This window comes from Astatotilapia calliptera, chromosome 10, assembly GCF_964374335.1.
Source record: "Astatotilapia calliptera chromosome 10, fAstCal68.1, whole genome shotgun sequence".
Lineage (NCBI taxonomy): Eukaryota > Metazoa > Chordata > Actinopteri > Cichliformes > Cichlidae > Astatotilapia > Astatotilapia calliptera.
Genome location: NC_137431.1, coordinates 1,126,392 through 1,150,223, shown reverse-complemented (window position 1 = coordinate 1,150,223; position 23,832 = coordinate 1,126,392). Strand labels below are relative to the sequence as shown.

General features: G+C 42.8%; 2 protein-coding genes and 1 long non-coding RNA gene across 8 annotated transcripts; 1 reads left to right on the top strand and 2 right to left on the bottom strand.

The window, feature by feature from the left end:
• The first annotated feature begins 2,188 nt into the window (after window positions 1–2,188).
• On the top strand, window positions 2,189–7,855 carry ftr82 (finTRIM family, member 82). The gene is made up of 7 exons (XM_026182162.2): window positions 2,189–3,284; window positions 4,486–4,581; window positions 4,702–4,935; window positions 5,174–5,333; window positions 5,415–5,471; window positions 5,606–5,668; window positions 6,650–7,855. The coding sequence occupies exons 1-7, from the start codon at window positions 2,694–2,696 to the stop codon at window positions 7,168–7,170; spliced, it is 1,722 nt and encodes a 573-aa protein (XP_026037947.2). The 5' UTR covers window positions 2,189–2,693; the 3' UTR covers window positions 7,171–7,855.
• A 610-nt stretch (window positions 7,856–8,465) lies between these two features.
• On the bottom strand, window positions 8,466–12,685 carry atp5l (ATP synthase, H+ transporting, mitochondrial F0 complex, subunit g). Its single transcript, XM_026182176.2, has 3 exons — window positions 12,465–12,685; window positions 11,937–12,097; window positions 8,466–8,660 (listed from the first exon to the last, which is right to left on the bottom strand). The coding sequence occupies exons 1-3, from the start codon at window positions 12,514–12,516 to the stop codon at window positions 8,562–8,564; spliced, it is 312 nt and encodes a 103-aa protein (XP_026037961.1). The 5' UTR covers window positions 12,517–12,685; the 3' UTR covers window positions 8,466–8,561.
• A 3,464-nt stretch (window positions 12,686–16,149) lies between these two features.
• Window positions 16,150–23,024, bottom strand: LOC113030584 (uncharacterized). 6 transcript variants are annotated; one of them, XR_013911847.1, is made up of 6 exons: window positions 22,686–23,023; window positions 21,419–21,859; window positions 21,021–21,271; window positions 19,991–20,870; window positions 17,849–17,963; window positions 16,150–17,264 (listed from the first exon to the last, which is right to left on the bottom strand). It is a non-coding gene; the product is annotated as an uncharacterized LOC113030584 (long non-coding RNA). The 6 variants fall into 6 exon arrangements; XR_013911848.1 differs by having other exon boundaries at window positions 21,021–21,645; window positions 21,769–21,859; XR_013911849.1 differs by having other exon boundaries at window positions 21,769–21,859; window positions 22,686–23,021.
• Between the last annotated feature and the right edge of the window lie 808 nt (window positions 23,025–23,832).

Here is a 23,832-nt window from a genome sequence, read left to right as displayed (position 1 = left end):
AAAGCATGTCTGTCCTGATGGCAGATTTTCTGTTTTCTGATTTCGTTTCCATAAAACAAAAAAATTTCTTTGTTTGATTCTTTGGAGGAGAAAAACTGTCTGGAGCTACGAGACGATATTTCACTTTGTCATCTGTGCATAGTTTTGTTTTTTCATGCGCCCGTTATCCAGTTCCAGCAAACACAGTGATCGGAGCAAAAAGGTCAAATAAGCATCTGTCAGAGTTTATTCCTTCCATGTGACTCGACCTCTCCCTACAGGGGTGTAGAAACAGAGAGCGCTGAGATCTTAGCTTCTTTTAAAGTTCTCTGACTTTGTGATTCAGTTTTTTCCGCGTTGCTCAAAAAGAGGGCCCTCGAGCATCATGACACAAAGTTCAGCTGTGAGGATGTCAGCATGGGAGCATAAACCATTGTGAATCTTTGGCAGGTTCACTGAAGAGGCGACAACAAGACACCACCGAGGCTTTGCTGCTGGCCACAGACCGTCGCTCTCTCCTTATCCCCCGACTCCAGCCTTACGTTCTGCTGATGTTCTTGTCGTGGCTCGCTGCTGGCTGCAGGTTTCCTTATAAGCAGTTCAGCTGCATCACGACCTAAAATAGCGCCTAACAATGATCGTGTAAGGATTTGATACCGTTCCCTTCTTTTTTTCAGGACTCACTTTCGAGCAAACCAAAACTTTATATCATAACAATAACAAAGGATGTGCACATCTCTACATCCTTATCATTACCACAACAAATGAAAAAACACGGGAATGCAGTTCTGAGCCGCAGAACGAGCTGTTAGACACTTTGAACGCTGTTCTACGTTTTGGATCATCCCTATCTGAGTTATGCATCCTGTCAAGCAACATTTCTTCTGAATCTTGCAACAGTCTTTTTCACTGAAATCTTGTGTATGCACTGATGACCGATGCCTGCATTTTCACTTTTTAAGCTCTCATTTCACTCGTTTCCTTTGATCAAACAGCGAGCGCTCTCCTGCGCTCACCTTGAAGAAACCATGCTCGCTGCACTTTTATAAAGGGTGACCTTTCCCCTTGAACTTGGACTATATATGACTGTGGATGACTGCGGAGTTTCGGTCTGCTTTGTTGGAGAAAACAGCCTGATAACAAGCCTGCCACTCTTTAAAGTGGGCGTCTGCTCAAACCTTAATAAAACTGACTGTAAACACTGTTATGCTTCAGATTGGCTTCCTCGGAGCACGGGATACATTTGACCAAACTTGTGCTGTTAAGTTTTCACTCTTCTAGCAAGCACGCTCATTTAAAACTTTGATTCAAAGATTTTTCCCCTTTGGCAGTCGTGCTGTCCAAAAACAGGTGGTTAATCTGTAAGCACAATGCTCCCTTTACTCTGGAGGAAGGAAGGAAAACTGGCTTATCAGAAACCTGACCAAATACGGAGAGGTGAAACTACCTCGTGTATGAAGTAATGCAAGCTATGAATTGAAGGTGGAGCAAATGTACCTTTTAGAAGCTTAAGATTACTTTGCCATGTGATTGCAGATCAGGCAAACATACATTGCACAATTTTATTTGAAGCTAATTTCAAACAGTGTTCAAAGAGTGTTTGTATTTCTTTTTTTAACAATGTGTACTTTCAAGGTAATTTCAAGCAGGAAACATGCCTGTGAGTTGGACACTGGTGTAAGTAGGAGCAGATTGGGCCTAATTGAAATGCTAATGAGAGGCCGGTGATGTCAGCAGACACTTCATGCTGTGGAGAGAGTCGGGTCACCTCAGGAGTTCTTCCCCTGCTTTGTTCTAACCAGTAATATGTGCAGGAATTATGAGGGGGACATTTTGCATTGCCATGTAACTCGAGTGAAATATGTACACAACTATGCGAGACATCTACCGCAACAACACCTGGACGCGACAGGAATGCGTCTGTTTGAGTATTTGCACCCGTGCGTTTATGTTTGACACGTGAATGTTTTCTTACCACTGAAAACAGAAACCAGCCGCATATCTGCAGATACAAACGGCCACGTACGAGTGAACGGACGAGTCGGGCCAGTTACAGAACAAATATTACAACTTTTAAATGAGTGTTTCTCTGACGACAGATGTGAGCAGAGACGTTTGAGGTCATTCTCAAACCGTGTGCGTGTTTGTTTACTGGGTGGTCCCTGAAATTCCTTCAGTACCTTAGGCTGCATGTATGTTTGTCGGACTATAACCGGTTTAAGACAATGGCGATTCTGTGGGACAACAATAGGTGGAAATGCAGCTGCCAAGAAGTGTGTGCGCAGCTCACCCGCAGATGAGCCACATGAGAAATGCGAGTGAAAGAAGAGGAAGCTGCAGGGAAATGGAAACATTTTCTTGCACATTTATTGTCACGACTTTGGTGTTTTACTTTTCATTCATTCTCTCTTTATTTCTGCTCTCTCTCTGCTCTCCTGTCTGCTCTCTGCTTTGCTCTTTTTTCCTCTCCCTCCTTGTTCAACCTGCTTATCTGAACTGGGCAGGGCCCGATGTACTCACAGGACGGGGGAGGGGCCTTGCCTGCTTTCAATCAATAACCTTTTGGAATTTAGAAATACAAGTAGGTCCTGTCTCTGGCAGGCTGTACCACACTCTCGAGGGCGGGCTTTCAGGCACACTCGACGAAATCCCTATCTCCTCCTGGCATTCTCCCTGACTGTTTCTCCAGGGCTGACTGTTTGGAGTCCACCACAATGGCTGATCACACCTCTCCAGACTACTTCAGCTGCTCTCTGTGTCAGAACCTACTGAGGGACCCTGTGGCTATCCCCTGCGGCCACAGCTTCTGTATGGACTGCATCAGTGGCTACTGGAATGAAGCCGACTACACAGGGATTTACATTTGTCCCCAGTGTAAGATCACATTCACCCAGAGGCCTGTACTGAGGCCCAACGCCACTCTGAGCATGGTGGCAGAGAAGATCAAGAAGAGCGGTCTGAACCTCAACCTCAGCACGTCCCAGGGGAGCGTCTTTGCCGGATCAAACGACGTGCCCTGTGACTTCTGCATCGGGAAGAAATTAAAGGCTGTCAAGTCCTGCCTCAACTGCCTGGCATCCTACTGCGAAAAGCACTTGAAGCCACACTATGAATCAACCACGTTCAAGAGGCACAAGCTTGTGGACGAGTTAGGGAACTTGGACAGGAAGATCTGCCCACAGCACCAGAAGTCCCTGGAGCTCTTCTGTCGCACAGATCAAATGTGTATCTGTGCCATCTGCACAGTCAGCGAGCACAGGGGCCATGACATCGTGTCTGCTGAGGCAGAGAGGGGCGAGAAGCAGGTAAGAATAACTCTCAGTGTCTGTTGATGCCTCCTTTTAACAGACAGAGACCAAGTGAGAGAGAGACTGCAAGCTGAATGTTTTCTTTGATAGGTTAGGAGCACATCCTCTCTGGAATAACTTGAGCTAAAGCAAACAGGCTGTTTTTCTCAATTCCTTCCCCTGAACTGCGACTGGTGATTGTACTTTGACCCATTTCACCAAGGCTATCAGCAACCCTGGCGAGCGTTCACAGCCGCCAAAACAAATCCAGCCCTGTGATTAGCTGGACACTGGCCGGAGGCGTGTCTTACAGGCGCCGTGAAAGCGGCTTTCCAGAAAATGCGGTGATCCAGCTGTGGGATAAACACACAGAAAGTGCAGCCTTCTTTCTGCTGCGCTGGTTCCCACCTGTGGGAGTGAGTGTGCAGCGGTGCAGGAATGTCAGGGAGTGCAGGCACTCTACACCTACATTCAATCTCTGTGAGCAATGTGCATTCAAATGACTCACTTTGCCTGTAACACGCTGTGGGATAGACATGAATGTCAATAGATACTGTAATGTAGCAGCTGTGTGAGTAATCAGGGAGTGTTTTTACAGCTAATGCAGGCTAAAGGAGTCCTGTGCCGCCATGAACGCATATTTTATCCCACTGTTGGCTTTACATGGCGGGGAGTCTGGTTTCTCTCATCTAAAGATTTACAACCTGAGTCCAACACATCTCACTCCATCTCCCGCTCCGTCTCCCCTCCCCCTCTCCTGTTGATTCCCCCTCCCTGGATTCCCCACATTCCTCAAGCTTATCTTGAAGAATGGGTTGGTGGGCTCGAGTAAAAGCTGAATTAGAAGCCTTCTATTCTGCATGTCAGCGCTGCGTGCACCTTGAAACGTCTCTTTAAAAGTCAGACGCTGGTAGATTCACATTCCTGACATGGCCAGAATTCCTCCAAAGATTTTTCCCCTCTCCCTCTGAGATAAAAGCGGGATGTATTAAGAAGATCTTTGAGAGGGGCTTATTAAGGACGCCACAGGGCCACACCGATACTCCGTGATGAGAAAGAATGTTTGCAGGCTTTACATTTGGCATAACCTTTTTAAAAACAACATTCAGCTGCATTTTACGTGATAGTAATCTTAAAGCCAGTTTGGCTCCCAGCATGAGCACAAATGGTTGGGAAATTATTAAAACGCATATCTCTGTAATACTCCTTAATTCTGCAGAAACTTTTGGGAGTCTCCCAAGCTGAGATTAAACAAAAATGCCAGGAGAGGGTGAAGGAGCTGGAGGAGCTCAAGACTGCGGTGGATTCCCTCAAGGTAAGGCCTGAACAACCGGATCAGTTTCTACACAAAGCAAGATCAGTCTCCCAAGATTGTTTAGATCAGGCTGATGAAGATCAGGCTGTAGAGCGATGACATCCTGCTTGCTTTGCCCAGAACTCCGCCCACAGAGCCATGGTGGAGAGCCAGAAGATGTTTGAGGATATGATACGCTCCATTGAGAGGATGAGGTCAGAGGTGAGCAAGCTGATTGGAATCAATGAGAAGGCTGCTTTCAGCCAATCCGAGGCTTTGATCGAGCGTCTGGAACAAGAGATTGATGAGCTGAAGAAAAAAGAGTCTGGCCTCAAGCAGCTGTACAGCACTGAGGACCACATCCACTTCCTGCAGGTACCACGCAGCCTTAAAGAAACTGTGTCGACAGCTGTCATATCAGGCTAACAGGATACTTATTAATAAGTGATTAACGATGACACTGTGATGAAATATTGAGCCCTTTTTAAAAAATTGGGCAGATCAATACATTTCCATAATATAACACTCACAGTACTGAGAACCCAGGCACCCACGTGTCACCGTCCACGTGACACTACCTCAAATTTCTCATTGGCTCTCATGTTTGCACCAGAACTTCAACTACCTCTGCACCCCCACTGATGACGGCTTCATACCCAGAGTGACCGTGAACCCCGACTTCTCCTTCGCGGCTGTCAGGAAAGCTGTGGCTGAGATTAAGGAGCGCCTCGAGGAGTTTGGCAGAGAGGAGCTGCTCAGGATTTCCAAGTCAGGTGTGAGCAGCACAAACGTAATGTTGAACACAAAGAGTAAAACTTCCAGGTTTCTAATCATGTATATCTTCTACTTTACAGTGAATGAGGTCCCGGTTTACACTACAGAGAGTCGAACGTTGGACAGAAGGAGCAGAGGTGAGGCTCCTATAGCAGTTTATAACCGCAAGAGGTTAATTATTATCCAAAACCACACCAGCCAAAGAATTACAGGCATTTGTGTGGGCGCATGGAGTTCACCGTGACCTAACAAAGAGATATTTCACGTGCAGGCAAAGAAATGACAGTGGACAACACTCCCCCAGAGCCAAAGACCAGAGCTGATTTTCTGAAATGTGAGTTGTTCTGGAACGTAACTTGTACTCAAGTATTCATTTTTTAAACTTTTGTCAGTTTGACAGTTTGTATTTTACTGCAGCGTGCTGCTTTACTTGTGCTCATGACATCTCAGGAAAATGCGTTTCACTCATTGACTTTTTTATGGCACAGAAGTCTCTTGCTGGAGGTTAATATCCTCAATCATTTCTCTCGTATCAGTTATGGTATAAGGCAGCACTTCAAAGCAACAAAGAACATTTGACTTCTATGAAAAGGTCAAATGCAGCAGTGCAGCGCTGTGTATCAGCGTGCAGGTTATGAAACAATAAATCTGTAACTGACAAACACTTTGTAAAAACGGCATTTTTACTGGATTTAAAAAACAGTCAAATGAAGTGGGGACATTTTTGACCCCTGAGGACCACCAGTGTGATTATTTGCTGCCATTAAAAATTTATAAACGCTTGAAAAAAAAAATTCTCGCTAAAGTTCAACATACAGCACTCTCTAGTTATTCAGATAGTCAAAATTATCTAAACAATTAAATATTTAATTTTCTCAATTTGTTTTCGCTAAAAAAACAGGGTTTATTTTTTGTAAAGAAGGTCTGGTGGCCCTAAAATGTAAAATGTTGAGTAAATTTTGTGTTAATGTGTTGGTCTTAAGTAAAACTAAGGTGTAACACTGAATTGATTGACAATTTATACTTTATACTTTAAAAAACAGTCAAATGAAGTGGGGACACTTTTGACCCCTGATGGCTCACATTGTATGCAAATCGGGAGGACATTATGAGGGTTAAGTCTGTTTCAGGAACTCTATGACTGGTATTTTTTAAATTCATGTACAGCATAGATATTTCAGAGGTGCACCTCACATCCATTTGAGGATCACTGCTCTGTTCTGCAGTAAAACAGCTACATTAGGCTCAACTTTTAAAAACTCGACATTGTTCACACGGTTTTGAATTGGATTCAATGTCGTCTTTCCTTCTTCAGACTTCTGCCAACTGAAATTAGATCATAACACGGCCTACAAGGAGCTTTGCATCTCTGAGAACAGCAGGAAAGTTATCCGCACCAGGGAGCCGCAGTCCTACGGAGACAACTCAGAGAGGTTTGATAGCTTTGCCCAGGTGCTGTGCCGAGAAGCTCTATCTGGAGGCCGCTACTACTGGGAGATCGAGTGGAGCGGGGAGTTCTCCATCGGAGTGGCTTATAAGAGCATCAGTCGAAAGGGCAAAGGTTCGCTCTGTCTGCTGGGCTATAACGACAAATCCTGGAGTCTGCTTTGTTCTGACTCCGGTTACTCAGCGTGGCACAACCGCGTGGACAAGCCTGCCAATGGTCCTCACTCCCCGCGGATAGGCGTGTACCTGGATCACACTGCAGGGGTGTTGGCATTTTACAGCATAGGCAACACCATAACCCGCCTGCACAGGTTTGAGACTAAATTTGTCGAGCCCCTCTATCCGGGCTTTGGAGTCGGAACGTCAGTCAGGATCTGCAACGTCAAGTGAACGCTGGCATTTGAGCTGTTTTAAAAAGATTTCTGCGAATATACACCAGTGCTTTTGGAATATCTATTTTTGCACCCATTATAAAATGTCTCAGCTTATTTTTAAGGTTTATGATGCTTCTTCCAAATGTCTATACACTTTTTTTGAACACCACATGTATTAAGCTTTGAATGTAGCTGTCAAATCATATTCTCATGGCAGTTTAACAAATATATATATATGTATTATTGAAATACACAATTCCTGCATAGTCACACAAGAAAAGTGTTATCCTGTTTGGCGTCTGATGATATCTGCTGGATAATATGATAACATACTTTTAAACATTTTAGCTGATAATTTGCATCTATAGATTTACACAAAGTTAACAATGTCAGTTTTGTGATGTCATTAGGTTGTTCACTATTGTTATTGAATAATTCTTTTAAAATTGCACTCCTACGACAGGTATGAGTACTATGAAGGTGCATTGTTATAATTTCACTACTGTTCCAAGAATGCTGTCATTTCATTTGGTCGTGTTGTGATATTATCTAAAGGTCGTCACATGAGTTTTTCCACTTGAACTAACCCTTATTTAATTTTGTGTATGTTTACTTACATAATGGACAGCAGAGTATAATTGCTATCAAAGAGAATTGTTTTGTAACAACATTGATGCATTTAAATAAAGAACTCAAATGAACAGAGCTTTGTCTTGTGAGCCGTGTGCAGAACTGGGCCAAAGAAGACAGGATCACCAAATGTAAACACATTACTGGATTAGAAATGGTGTGTGTGTCTCATGTTGAATACTAGCAGTGTGTTCCACATCATCCTTTGAAATCTCAAACTACACAGAGGGAGCAGTGCAGTATTGACACGCAGCTCCCCCTGCTGGTTGAATGTAAGAACTAAACCGTAAGAGAAAAAAAGGCCTCAGCCTATCAGTGACACTATTCTGCTCAGAGTTGATGTTAAAAATCCACCATATCATCAGAAAATACAATAAAGCCCAGTTTAAACGCAGTCCTTTAAAGTGCAGCAGCACAGCTCGTCTCCCATTTGGAACATGATCCAGTCCACTTGGATACTGAACCGTGAGCTGCCCCTGATGCATCCATCAGAGCGAGTGTCTGCACAACAACACATGATTTCATGTTGGTAGTTTTTGCACAATCCTGACAGCAACAGTAACGATGATTACACACGATGATTACACACGTTCAACTCAGCTTTGAGCAGAGGAATAACATTTTGTAGTAAACCTGCAGATTAATTCAATAATAAGGTTAAATTAATGAGTCAAAAACAGATTTTTTTAACACAACAGCTTTACTGGTTCCCATATTTCATGGAGTAGGTTGAGCACACAATGCTCAAAAGAAAAAAAATGCTTTAAAGTCCAAAATTTAGACATTGTAGCCCACGATGCCTCCTTTGCCAATGCACTCTCCAATGTAGAACCACATCAGCACCTCGGTGGCCACCAGCCCGTTCCTTAAAGCATCCTGCGAGGAAGCAAGGACACAGGTTTGATTTGCATTAGAAGTAACATCAAAAGTACAGGATTAGGATTCACACACACAACCTGAAATTCAAAAACATTTTATTTGCTGCTCTGGATAATTACAGGTTTAAGATGTACTTCACAGATTAATTCATCATTTGATCCATTTCTGTCAGTAATTACTAATATGATGAAGGACCTCACTAATGAAATACTGAATTAACATTTCCTGTACGACACACAGTGATCAATAATACAGCATCACATCCCAGGTGCTTTTTCTTATCATTTTAAATACAGATGAAGGCGTTTCTAATCACACCCCTTCTCTACAGAAAACATTAATTATTACTATTTGCACACAATAGCAGACTTATTACCATCCTCCTCCTGAAAAAGGGAACTTTTCATTTAGCCATAGCACAAACTACTGCTGTGCAATGAATGAACTCTGTAACGCTCAGCTTTAAAATCAACACATGCCAAGTTCTCACAGCATTACAGAGCAACTGAGAAGTATTATCAACAAGTTCAAAAGCCTGTCACAGGTAGGAAGCAAAAGATTTCCAGGACTCTGAAAGGAAAATTAGTAAGAAGAGTCTCAAGACCACAGAACGACTGCCAGGACATACAGTGGGGCAAAAAAGTATTTAGTCAGCCACCGATTGTGCAAGTTCCCCCACCTAAAATGATGACAGAGGTCAGTAATTTGCACCAGAGGTACACTTCAACTGTGAGAGACAGAATGTGAAAAAAAAAATCCATGAATCCACATGGTAGGATTTGTAAAGAATTTATTAGTAAATCAGGGTGGAAAATAAGTATTTGGTCAATAACAAAAATACAACTCAATACTTTGTAACATAACCTTTGTTGGCAATAACAGAGGTCAAACGTTTACTATAGGTCTTTACCAGGTTTGCACACACAGTAGCTGGTATTTTGGCCCATTCCTCCATGCAGATCTTCTCGAGAGCAGTGATGTTTTGGGGCTGTCGCCGAGCAACACGGACTTTCAACTCCCGCCACAGATTTTCTATGGGGTTGAGGTCTGGAGACTGGCTAGGCCACTCCAGGACTTTCAAATGCTTCTTACGGAGCCACTCCTTTGTTGCCCGGGCGGTGTGTTTTGGATCATTGTCATGTTGGAAGACCCAGCCTCGTTTCATCTTCAAAGTTCTCACTGATGGAAGGAGGTTTTGGCTCAAAATCTCACGATACATGGCCCCATTCATTCTGTCCTTAACACGGATCAGTCGTCCTGTCCCCTTGGCAGACAAACAGCCCCATAGCATGATGTTTCCACCCCCATGCTTCACAGTAGGTATGGTGTTCTTGGGATGCAACTCAGTATTCTTCTTCCTCCAAACACGACGAGTTGAGTTTATACCAAAAAGTTCTACTTTGGTTTCATCTGACCACATGACATTCTCCCAATCCTCTGCTGTATCATCCATGTGCTCTCTGGCAAACTTCAGACGGGCCTGGACATGCACTGGCTTCAGCAGCGGAACACGTCTGGCACTGCGGGATTTGATTCCCTGCCGTTGTAGTGTGTTACTGATGGTGACCTTTGTTACTTTGGTCCCAGCTCTCTGCAGGTCATTCACCAGGTCCCCCCGTGTGGTTCTGGGATCTTTGCTCACCGTTCTCATGATCATTTTGACCCCACGGGATGAGATCTTGCGTGGAGCCCCAGATGGAGGGAGATTATCAGTGGTCTTGTATGTCTTCCATTTTCTGATGATTGCTCCCACAGTTGATTTTTTCACACCAAGCTGCTTGCCTATTGTAGATTCACTCTTCCCAGTCTGGTGCAGGTCTACAATACTTTTCCTGGTGTCCTTCGAAAGCTCTTTGGTCTTGGCCATGGCGGAGTTTGGAGTCTGACTGTTTGAGGCTGTGGACAGGTGTCTTTTATACAGATGATGAGTTCAAACAGGTGCCATTCATACAGGTAACGAGTGGGGGACAGAAAAGCTTCTTACAGAAGACGTTACAGGTCTGTGAGAGCCAGAGATTTTCCTTGTTTGAGGTGACCAAATACTTATTTTCCACCCTGATTTACCAATAAATTCTTTACAAATCCTACCATGTGGATTCATGGATTTTTTTTTCACATTCTGTCTCTCACAGTTGAAGTGTACCTCTGGTGCAAATTACTGACCTCTGTCATCATTTTAAGTGGGGGAACTTGCACAATCGGTGGCTGACTAAATACTTTTTTGCCCCACTGTAAGTTAATGATGTAGCCAAGTCTGGAATTGTAGTGCAATCACTGAAAGCCTGCACGGGAGCGCACTTTGAGGCTGCACACCAAAACGCCACTTCTGCAGAAGAGACACTTCAAGCCAGACTGAAGAATACTAAAGACAACCTGGAGAAGATGATGCATACTGTACCATGTCTTTTGGTCAGATGAGACGATACTATGGTTACTGACAAGCTGCTGATGTTTGGGGAAAGACAGCAGAGGTGTACAACCCAAGAACACCGTCCCCACAGTGAAGCATGTTGGTGGGAGTATTATGCTGTGGGGATGGAAATCTTATCATTGTGGAGGGAATCATGAAGAAAGACGGATATGTTAAGATTTTGAAAGAAAAGTAGTCAGCACCAAAACTTTACGTCTCTGCTGCTGCTTCCAACAGGACTACGACCCAAAACACACGTTGCTCCTGGTGAAGGATTTTCCCCTGAAGACCAAAGTGAACATTACTGACTGGCCTAACATGAATGCTACTGAAAATCTGGGGGCTGAACTGAAATCCATTACATCTGGAGAAGCTTGAGAGATTTGCCAAAGAAGAATTGGCTGGATTTGCTCAGGAGACGTGTGAGAGATAAAACACAACAACAAACCACTAAAGGCTGTGTTAAAAACTTTCAAGTTTGTCCTCATCCATGTACACACGCACACTAAATTCAGTGCATTACTGTGTGTACAACCACAGCTTTTATAATAATCCTGAATATTTTCTTAAGACAACAACAATTTGCCCACAGTCTGAAAGAGGTTTTCTTTACTATCAGAAGCTAGAAATGTGTCCTTATTTCATGATGTCCTACAGCTACTGCTTTGTTAATGAATCCAGGAGATGACAGACGATGTAAAGTCAGCACAAGAGGCTTTGGTTGGAATTAATAATGTGACATCTGCTGTGGTTAAGATGCACGACCACGACCACAGGTTTAATTTAAAAAAGACGTGGACGTGTTTTTTGTTGTCGTTTTTACATAAACAACAATGACCTGTGTCTTAGATTAATACGAGTACCTTCACTGTGGTTTGACCGAGACGTCCCGTCTGGAACCCCTTGATGATGTTTGTGGCCCCCTCGATGGCTTTAGGGATTTCAGCGGGGGCAGGTGGGACAAGCTCAACACGCGCATAGTACCAAAAGTTTGCCAGGCGAGGTTTGGAGTAGGTGACAGCGGCTGAAAGAGAGAGCGAGAGAACATTAAATGCTGCTATCGATTCGCCATCCTAGCTGCAGAGCTTCTGAGATGTTAGCAGGTAGCGTTAGCCATCAGCTACGCGGATTGTGTTTGCTGAGAGCAAACCAAATAAACCGATGTACCTGCTTATCCACAACACATGTCAAAACAACAAAAACACAGCATATCAACGTCAAAGGCCTTCTACGTCTGAAAGCGTCAATTAACGTTACACCTGCTTCATTCAACTGACGCCCGGGTCACAGTGCCGCTGACAGCGTCGGCCTACTGAAGTCTTCTCACCGAGGAGAAAACTGCCTACCTCAGCCTCCACTAATGGACCCGTCCAAATAACAGACTAGCTTACCGTTAACCAGGGTGGGTACTTTAGCAACCAACTTCTGCACTGCCTGTGCCATTTTGAGGCGTTTGTGATGTTAACTATTCCCCGTCTCTGCTAAATGTCACCTCCAATAGAAGGACCCTCGACTGCAGTTGACCACACAACTGCCTGAAGAGAAACCGCAGGAGTCTTCTTCTTTATATTGTTTATTGGCGGTTGGCAAACAGCAAAATGGTGCATTACCGCCACCAACTGGTGAGGAGTGTGGACTGAAATAAATAAAAAAATCAAATCCTCCCGAACAAATGAGTCTGACTTAAAAACCAAAATATCACCTTATAACTTTCACTACTCGAATTCTTACGAAATAAATCAACCAGTTTGACTTTCAAGCTTTTTGATCAGCTGTCTTCTTTCAGCATCATATTTCTGACAATGCATTAAAACATGTTCTATTGTTTCCTGTTCTCTACTGCAGTCACACTTCCTGTACGGAATTTCTCTATTAAAAGCAACGTGTTATTCAGACCAATGTGTCCAAATCTAAGTTGAGATATAACCTTCGCCTCTCTCCTGTTCCTTCCTGTGCTTCTCATTTCTCCTGTTTTCCTTTGGATTTTCAAAGTCAAAAGTCAAAGTCAAAGTCAACTTTATTGTCGATTCTGCCACATGTACAGGACATACAGAGAATAGAAATTGCGTTACTCTCAATCCCTAGATAAATAGCAAATGAACATTTAAATATATTTAAATATAAAAGTGATTAAAAATGCAAGTAAAATAATTAAAAAGTAAAAATTTAAATAAATACAATTTTACATATAACAAGAAAGCTATATAATATACAATATAATGGGTAAGTGACATTGAGTGTAAACCAGGCAGAGTAGTGCAAATAGGCAAATAGTGCAAATGGAGATTTAGTAGTGTACGGTAAGAGAAAGTGTAGCAACAAAGTCTTATGAGGTAATGGCAGTCCAATGCTCCACAAAGTGACTGGTAACTGGTGCAGGCCAGTGAGTGAATCAGAGAGTGTGTGTGTGTGAGTGTGTGTGACAGAGTTCAGTGAGACCGTGGAGGAGAGAGGGGAGAGGGGGCAGAATCGGGAGGGAGTTAAGCTTCCTGACAGCCTGATGGATGAAGCTGTCCTTCAGCCTGCTGGTCCTGGCCTGGAGACTCCGCAGTCTCCTCCCTGACGGCAGCAGCTTGAAGAAGCTTTTGAAGAAGATTTTGTAAAACCTTCGCCAGTATACACTGATAAACCAGTGTATACTGGTTTATCAGTGTATACTGATAAACCATCACTGGTCCTTTTCCTTACTTTGATATTAAATTCAGGAACAGTAAATGCTATCCCGCTTTGGTTGGCTGTATTCTTTGATGCATCTGTGTAGATTTTGACATAACTGTAATACTGATTAATATATGTCTGGCTACGGGCTCCCTTCTTCTTGCCAGCTTTTATTCGCGGTTGGCAAATAATGAAATGTTGCATTACCTCCACCAGCTGGCATGGAGTGTTGCATGCCCCGGTCCAGGTCTGCCAGGAGATCCTCCAGGACATCCAACCATCGTCTTTTTAGGAGCCCTGGCACTGTCAGCCATGCATACAAACAGGTGGGGCCATATAAAGTACTGAGTAGGCCTACTGCTGACAATGTACATCTCACAACCATGAACTGCTGCAGCACTGCAGGAGAGGCAGACAGCAGACAGACAGAGAATGCATTAACCCACCTAGTAACACACACACATGCAATGAAAGCAGCTAACACTCATAAACATGGCCATACCGCTCATCACTGTTAAAAATGAAACAAAAACTTTACAAAAACACTTGCTACCAAATGCTGAGTTCATCCCTGCCACATTAGGACAACAGGTTGACTTTTTAGTAGAGTCTGTGTAGACTGTGTTAAACCCACAGCAGCAGATGGTTAACCACATGATTTTATAGCAGCCTGTTCACCCAGACCTGACCTACAGGACGCACCGCTCGCCAACTCTAACCTGAAGGTCTTTGTGGACAATTCGACATCACGCAACCTGGACACCAGTTAAAATGAAGTAGGCCATGTAGCGATCACAGAACACAGGCAAACACATGGGGTGATACATGATTTTAGACACATTATGGAAACAACAGTTTAGGATGTTTTCTACAGAATATCTTTTAATTTTTCTTTTGGGAATAAACTAAAACCCAACACCACCTTGGTCACACACTGGCTGAGTCGCAGTACGTGACCAGGAGTTGCCAGGCTGTTGTGGCTGTGTATGGTCCTTCCACGTGTTACTGAGGCCCCTATTTGTTAAAAGAATAAACCGTTTAATTGCATATAATCTTCAGAATTCAGTAAATGACACCCAACAAATGTCAGTAGCAGAATAAGCTGTCCGGCATTGGCAGAGAACATTCGACGAGTTTTTCATGGCCACAGCCCACATACTCAACTCTGCTGCTCAACCCACATTTTCCTTACAAACGTGACACCATTGAAGGGGAAATAAACGGGCTTTCCAGCAGTAAGACCTTTATAGCCAAGAAGCATAGTTACAACAAAGAAAAGACTGAACAAACACAAATTGCCTCAATTTTTGTGCTCACTGGGACCAGTGAAACATTCATTTTTGTCTGAAGCAGACGTGGACAAGTTTCCCCTCAGGGAAACTACGACTCCAGCAGCACAACACCAGGTCACACTAAATGCAAATAAGAAAAAATACCAAGCAGGTAAAATAGTTCAGATCCAAATATCAGCAGCTCACCAGCTTAATCTGTCAGGCTGCACCGTGTGTTTATGGCTGTGGTGACAGAGGTATTTTTAACCTTATGTTGAGGCCACGGCTCCGATTCTCATGATGAGCGACGGTGTCCCTGTGTTGGTGATGTTCCTGCATCAGCATAATAGTAAGAATAATAATAATAATGATGATAGCAGGGCAATTACTTTTGTCCCCACAGGTAAGTTTGGATAGGTTCTTTCCATTCTCACAGATACTTTCACAGCACTGCAGCTGGAGTGAAATTGGAGTCAGTAACGGGAAATTCCTCAAAAAATATTATTTGTATTTAATTATTTTTATTCTTTTATTTGCTAACTCTACTGCTGTTAACGCACATTTATTACCATTTCCGATTTTAGGGATGCTTAGCTGCCTGAATCTCAACCTTATCCTTCCATCCTCTATCCGAACGATCCTGAGGAAGTATAGCTGTAAAAAAGAAAAACCCCAAAACAAACTTGATAGATCCTGAGGAAGTCAGTATTGCAAAAGGTGGAAAACGGTCCGTGTCTGGACTCTGCTGATTTTACAAACTGCAACAATGGTTTTGTGTTCTCAGATGCATGTCTCCTGTTTTGTAGACGTTCTGTGATTACATGATGGGCACAGACGTCAGCATCAGATAAATTATTGGGAAGCAGCGGTCATGTGCTCCTTATTCTGTTTGTTTCCCGGCAACATGAAACCGATGAGCTGAAAACCTGTTATATCACCTGCAGCTTCTCTTACAAATGTAACTGGACTGCCAGTGCTGCGAACATGTCAGCGGCCAGGGCAGAGAGCCATGCCCACTCCCTTGTCCGGTGCATTCTGGGAGTTGTAGTCATACTCACCTAGCCAAAACCCCAACAATGCTAAGAAGCTTTTATGTGGTTGAATTTGTCCATTTCATAAGCCTGGTGGTGCAAACACACAACACCAATTCTTTTTTTCCTTTTTAAACAGACCCTAATCAACAGCTTTTCAATGGACACAGTTGTACAGATTTCTTAGCTTAAGCCTTAAACCCTACAGCAAGCTATCGATATTAGGTACTTATACTTAGCATAGAAAAAAGTCTGTTTTAACCAACGTGTGCGGACCAAGATTGGTCCACGTTATGCTCAACGTGTGTGTTGCCTTCTGACGAGCTCTGGGGGACAGATACATAATATCGGATCAGCCCATCTCTAGCAGTTTGAAAAAATGCAAATAAAGTTGAAATATTTACAACGATTTTTATTTACAGAACTTTAACAAAAAAAATTAGGCAAGTTTTTCAAGTAAACCAAACAGCCTTCTCTGCTCTTTCCTCCATTTCCCTTCACATTCTCATATCCAATCTTTCTTTTCTTTCTTGGTTGCAGCTGGTCCTCATCCTCCTGGACGAGTGGTAGAAGACCTCCGTCCTAACACCTCATCCATGAGGGAAACCAGGGCCATGTAGCAGCAGTGGGCTTCCCACTCACTCTCACGCCTGACGCTGGATACTAGCAATCGTAAAGGCAGAGGAAAGGTGGCAGCTGACAAACGCAGCAACAGTGCAGGTTTATATGAATACGTTCAATAACGTCTGGTTAAAAATTCAGATTTGAATACTGCTGTACATACTTTGTTTTTCTTTCTTTTTTTTGACACTTTTTATTTGTTTAGGAACATTTTTATGCAACAAGATAAAATAAAAAAATAAAAAACAAACAGTATGAGGTCATGGGACACAACAGGCAGCTTAGAATACAGTCGAATAAACATTAAAAACAACAGATGATGAAATCATTTCTGATAGTATGATGTCATATTTTGACCAACACAGTGCATCTGTTTACATTTCAAAACCCATCATTCTAAATATTTTGTTAATGTGACATTGCTGTTACATGTTGGTACGAACATATGGCTTCTTCATACCGCAGTCTTCGTGAATGATGCGGTGTGCAGCGGTGTGCAGCTGTGGGCCATAAGCACACTGGTTCAGCTTCACATGGGAGACCTTTATGTGGTCACAAAGTGGTGAATGGCTGCCTCCCTCCACAGGGAGACTGTCATGGTTCAACCATCCTGGAATCACAAACATGACAGAATGAAAGATTTATTCATTAACTAACACACAAAGCCCACAGGCGCACACAAAGCCCACAGGCTCACACAAAGCCCACAGGCACACACAAAGCCCACAGGCACACACAAAGCCCACAGGCACACAAAGCCCACAGGCTCACACAAAGCCCACAGGCACACACAAAGCCCACAGGCTCACACAAAGCCCACAGGCGCACACAAAGCCCACAGGCGCACACAAAGCCCACAGGCGCACACAAAGCCCACAGGCACACACAAAGCCCACAGGCACACACAAAGCCCACAGGCACACAAAGCCCACAGGCACACAAAGCCCAGAGGCACACACAAAGCCCACAGGCACACACAAAGCCCACAGGCACACAAAGCCCACAGGCTCACACAAAGCCCACAGGCACACACAAAGCCCACAGGCTCACACAAAGCCCACAGGCGCACACAAAGCCCACAGGCACACACAAAGCCCACAGGCACACACAAAGCCCACAGGCACACAAAGCCCACAGGCACACAAAGCCCAGAGGCACACAAAGCCCACAGGCTAATACAATCTGCTCACCTACCGCCAAATGTACCAGATGACTTCCAGCTGTCAGTATCACACTTCAGGTGCAGCATTACCTGCTTCAGCTGGAGAGTTTTTATAGGAACGTGTTGTTTCCCTGACAACCTTCCTCACTGCCAAACACAGAAAAGTCCATTAAAATTAACGTCAGTTATAGTGAGTGTATAGATCCGTGACAGGCGTTTGTTTCTTGACAAGTCTACAAACACCTTGGACACACAACACGTTTGAGTATTTTCCTTTAAACCCATGCTTCAGCGACAGCTTTCACTACATTATACAAACGGGCTTTTAACTAATTTAATTAATTTTAACTTGTATGTCTGATCTTACTGTAAAGCACTTTGTGATTTTTATCTGTGAAATGTGCTATATAAATAAATTTTACTTACTTACTTACTTATATGTCGACTACTTCCATTGTTCCTCCTTTTGTTTTCATTGTATACATTAGAGATGGCACGATACCACTTTTTTATGTCCGATACCGATACCGATATCATAAATTTGGATATCTGCCGATACCGATATGAATCCGATAGTGTTTTTTAATCAACAAAACTGTTTTTTAAAATATCTTGCTGCATTTTGCAAGTCTGCAAGTTCATACTCAAGTTTAAAACAACAACTACACTAAAGCTATTCTGTTATACCTGTATACAAAAAAAATATTTCATAGTTCAGCAATACTGATCAATCTAATAAACTTAGACCTACACCATCCTCCCTATTCTGGTATTTTAAAGAGTACTTAGCGTAAATATTAAGCAACCTAACTAATAGGGTTCCAACTCCCAGCAACAACAAAAATAAATAAATAAAAAATAGGGAACCACCCCTCACACTCCACCTCATGATGCTTAATCGACGTAATCAACCTTAATTTGATGCAGTGTGAAAAAAAATGCACAGAAATCAATTATTTTTCAAGAAATATTAAATAGATTCAACATCTTTCTTCAACAAAATTGCAGACTGCACAGATGGTACCTTCCCAAAGTAAAAAGTACTATAGCTTACTAGGGTATATTAGACTTAATAGTCACTATATACAGTAATTGACTTCTATTCATTTTACATCAAATTAAAACTTTGGGTGTCAGATAATTATTTATTAAAAGCTAGACATTTTAAATGAGAATAAGAAAGAAAAGTATGTCTTTGTGCCCCCTTTTCCCTGTTCATGCCCTATCGGCCCCCCTGGCTAAACTTTGCTAGATCCGCCCCTGCACAGTTACCAGCGTCAGCTACGTAGAAAAAGATCCTCGAGTAGAAAGTAATATTAAATACATTCTAACAACAGCTTATCAAGCTTAAACGTGCTGCTGTTGTTCAGCCGCTGGTTTCCTCTTTCTGGTGCAAAGTGGACCAAAAACAAACAAGAGACACGGACTCGCGACAGAAAAGCCGATCAGCTGATCATTTAAGCAGTTTCACGATTGAAGTAGCAGCAGGAGAGCGAGAGGCAGTCGCTTGTTAAGCTTAACGTGGGAATGCTTTACAAACATTCAGAGATGGACTTACACACTTGCTTTACTTCTCTCGGGGATAACTTTGTCGGAGATGAAATGCCAGGTTGCTAGCGAAGCTCCACATGCTATCCAGACCACCGACAGGTCCCCATGCCACAGCCGCTCTATCACGTGATGCATACTGCTCCGACTGCTAACGTTCTGAGGTGAGTTACGGCGTGTTGCAAGTTTTGCGAGGTGCTTTCGTGATATTTAATGGATCGGATTACATTTTTTATTTTTCTCCGATATCCGATCCAGTAATTTAGGTCAGTATCGGACCGATACCGATACGTAATATCGGATCGGTCCATCTCTAGTATACATCACACTCACTAAAGCCGTTTGTCTGCGCATTTAAAACGATATAATCTAATCCTTCCATCATTGTTAGCGAGCACATAAAGACTGTTGAGTGTAATCTAGCCCATACAATACAAATGTATGTAGGCATGATGGAAATGGACTGTATGAATACCAGAAACACAAATGATAAAATAATAGTGGTTGTTCATGTTCCCACAATTTAGTGTTTGACTGACAACAATTTTGACTGGTAAATGCATAAAAACAATAACGGTTTCTTTGAAAAGCTAAATATCAGTTCTGATGGGACCACAGATACTGACCTCCACGACCCCCCCTTGGTTGAGCTCATCTTTGGCGTCGTTACAGGCCAGGAGGATGCAGAAGATCCTCCGCTTTCGCAGTAAGACCTTCTGCCAGTGGAAGGGCAGGTGCCCTGAAAAACTGAGTCCATGCAGTGATGTTTATGACCTAAGGGGGAGCTGTGCCTCTCAGTTCATGCCCCCTTATTATATATGAGGCCCCCCCTCGTGGACTTTGGAGAACTCCTCAAACACGCTTCACTACAATCTCCCCATCGGTGATGGCTGCCACCTTATTACACTTTGTAATGTGTGGTTTAGCCACTCCCTCTTTCAAGTCCCAGGTGATCACCCCGACCTGGTCGCATCGTTTTAAAACCCGGATATGCAACGGTGGTGGAAATAAGGCATCTCTTCATCAAACACATTAACAGGTTAATACATTTCTGCTGGATCCAGTTCTGATATAATACAGTAACACCTGCTGCTGTCATGGAGTCTCTTTGCATTTTGAGATGGCACAAACATCGTTAATCTCTTAAACACCAAGTGTGTTTCTGAGGTTCCTGCTTGAAATTTACACGCCCGAAATCATTACAATATTTCTCTGAAAGTACAAACTCTGTCTACAAAATTAACTTGACACTTATGAGCCTTCATCAAATACATACAAATATTACAGCTCATGCACGTCTGTCCAACTCACTCTGATAGAACCCAGTCACTGTTTTTGTAGCAAATAATCCCTTTTGAAAATAAGTTACAGTACACAATACACTAGAAAACAGGGAAGATGTTCATAGGAAGATTATGTGAGACACGATTCATGCGGCTGAAGTGAAACAGCAACGTTACAGATATTTTCCTGAGGAGCAGCCGAGGATTGTGCAGCCTGTGAGTCCTTATTTGTGAATAGAAGAAGAAGAAGAAGAAGAAGAGATGAAGTTATTCAGAAAATGGTTTCTATCAGTTTTTGGCAGATCTTGTTTATGGCCCTATATTGTCCATAACATTAACAAAGAGCAGTAAGAACTCAAAGTTCAATACTTACTGTAGTTGTGTCGTGAGGTGGCATGAGTCGATGACAACTCCGGATATTATTCCGGGATCACCAGGACATATGGTACGACTCTTCCTTGACGGCATTGAGAGAGAGAAAAGGGATCAGGCTTTTCCAAACCATCCCACCCCAGCCGAACCACCAGAGCGGTGCATCCAGACTGAGGTTGGTCCCAATGGTGTCCTTCGCTCGTGCTTCCCCACGGCGGATGTAGCCGTCCCCAGTGATGTAGATCTTGGGTCCTGTTGATTATGAAATTTAGTATAAAATGGGGTGATGATTTTTTGAAATGTGTTTTTGGTAATGTAATATTCACCATTTTTGTAATGAACAAAGATGGAGTGTCACTTTATTATAGATTAAGTTTTAAGGTAAACATTTAAACACACTCAGGTCTCTAAGAAGTTGAAATAAGTTTCCACATCACTTCCTCCTTGCTGTCGTTTTGCTCACCCACTGCTGTGCTTGGCCCTGGAGTGTCCTCAGGGAGAGAGGACACTAGGACAGGAGGCCTAATGGAAGGCATCTGTCCTCTCACCTCATCCGTGAGGGCAAACCAGGGCCAAGCACAGCAGTGGGCTTCCCACTGACCCCCTCTCCTGAGCCTGGATACTTCCTAAAGGCAGAGGAAATCAAAAATGACAGTAGACAAATAAAAACACCACAACAGCTCTTAGTATTTGTACATTTCTTAACTTGTGTTCTTAATAATTATCTTTTTGATAACACACATACGTACTTTGTATTTTTTTTTTTTAAGTTGTCCCATTTCTTTCTGGCCTGCGAGGTGGGTGACTTTCCCCCGCAGGCCCAACTTCCCCAGAATTGTCCTGATCACACACAACACATAAGAGAAGAGAGGAAACCATGGCAACTATATTAATCTCTAAATCCAAAAGTTTTCACAGGAGAACATCAGAGGAACATCAGAGGTTCTGCACAGCAAAATCTCCAGTGTTAAATTAACACTAGAGAGTGTCTATATGGGTCCACACCTCTGAGTGTTAAATACAACACTGTTGAGTGTTAAATTAACACTTTTGACAGTGTTATATGTTTAAAAGTAACCTAGTCAGTTTTGAAGATTAACAAAGACTAACACTGAGCAGTGCTGATTTTCTAACACTGGAATATTTCTAACATTTTGAGTTATTTTCCAGTGTTAGAAAATCAGCACTGCTCAGTGTTAGTCTTTGTTAATCTTCAAAACTGACTAGGTTACTTTTAAACATATAACACTGTCAAAAGTGTTAATTTAACACTCAACAGTGTTGTATTTAACACTCAGAGGTGTGGACCCATATAGACACTCTCTAGTGTTAATTTAACACTGGAGATTTTGCTGTGTGTACAGCATGAGGGTTAATAAAACCGGCCTCGTGTGATGTGTAAACTGATTTATTCCTGCACCCCAGTGAAGAGGGGATCGTTTTCTCCTCTTATTTTTATCAATTCAGCCGTTTGATCTTTGGTCCCTAAAACATATCACAAAAATCGAAATTAGCCGTATGTAAAAACCGCGGGACCCACCGTACAAGCTAGTTTACGATTATTTTCATTTAAAAAACAAAAACATGTCTATGCAGATGCCAAAGTCTAACAACACAACCGCTATAAAAATGTAACTTTTGTACCAGCAGATTTTCATACACTTACATTTGAAAGCGTTTCCTCTCCCGCATTAACTCCCGTTCTGACCGCCATCGTTATCAGAAAAACTCCTGTATGGCCCGCAATGAATCCTGGGATATGGTAGGACCCGAAGGATACCCGAGCCATCCTTCGAATTCAAGGAAAACAAGAAGGCATTTGTCGCCACATTTGGAGGACTCTTTGAATTTGCACAGCCTTCGTCAGCGTGCCTAGTTTGGCTTCCCCTGCTCTTGTTGTGTTTGATTACTCCCAGCTGTGCTCTCCTCCTGTGTGTCCCATTCCCTCGTTATCCCTCCGCGTATTTTAGCCCCGTGTTTCTCTCAGTCATGCTGTGTGGTAGTGATGGGAATTCCGGGTCTTTTTTAGAGAACCGGCTCTTTCGGCTCGACTCACTAAAAAGAGTCGGCTCTTTCGGCTCCCAATCGACTCTTCAGGTTGTTTTGTTGCTTTAATTAATTTATTATTAACAACAATATAAAATTATGCACAAAAGGAATTACTAATGTAAAAAAACGTGGTTTTATTTATTATATATATTAGGGGTGCAACGATACACAAAATCCACGGTTCGGTTCGATACTTTGGTGTCACGGTTCGATATTTTTTTCGATACAAAAAAAATGTTCATGCCTTTTTAATTTGTCATTTATTAAATTTTCACGGCACATTCCGCACCACATCTCTGTGCGTTCATCATTTGTTTGAAGCCAGCTCACCTCCTGCAACTACTTTTCCGAGAATACATGCTTCTTTTGTGGTTCGGACTCCTTCTGACATTTGTTTGGAGGTGGAGGAACACCAAAGTAATTGCTTAAAGGAGCTTCTTCGACATCTTTAAGAGTTCTAAACAAATGTCTGTCCTCCTCCTGAAAATCTTATGTACGCAAACACGCGTTGCAACTTCTTATCTTGTGTGCGTTTTTTATTTTGACAGCGAATGCGCACCTGCGGACCACTTATGTGCAGCCCTGGTTATTTAGCTCGTCATATCGCAGCCACAGAAATTATTTTGTCCATGAAACCATAAAGCTGCACTTTCTTTTTGCCTTATAGTCTGATTTGTCATAACTTCTCCGTTTTGTGGTAAGCTTTTCTTTGGCTGTCACTTCTTCACCCCGACCTGTCTTATTTGGCTCAGCAGAACTGAAAT

Bases quoted from the DNA above. Each gene is read 5' to 3' on its own strand.
- atp5l (XM_026182176.2), bottom strand. From the start codon at position 12,516: ATGGCACAGGCAGTGCAGAAGTTGGTTGCTAAAGTACCCACCCTGGTT. The intron at 12,098-12,464 runs GTAAGCTAGTCT...TCTCTCTTTCAG, and splicing joins AGTACCCACCCTGGTTAACG to CCGCTGTCACCTACTCCAAA. The intron at 8,661-11,936 runs GTACTCGTATTA...GCTTCCTCGCAG, and splicing joins TCGGTCAAACCACAGTGAAG to GATGCTTTAAGGAACGGGCT.
- ftr82 (XM_026182162.2), top strand. From the start codon at position 2,694: ATGGCTGATCACACCTCTCCAGACTACTTCAGCTGCTCTCTGTGTCAG. The intron at 4,582-4,701 runs GTAAGGCCTGAA...TGCTTTGCCCAG, and splicing joins CTGCGGTGGATTCCCTCAAG to AACTCCGCCCACAGAGCCAT. The intron at 5,334-5,414 runs GTGTGAGCAGCA...TCTACTTTACAG, and splicing joins GCTCAGGATTTCCAAGTCAG to TGAATGAGGTCCCGGTTTAC.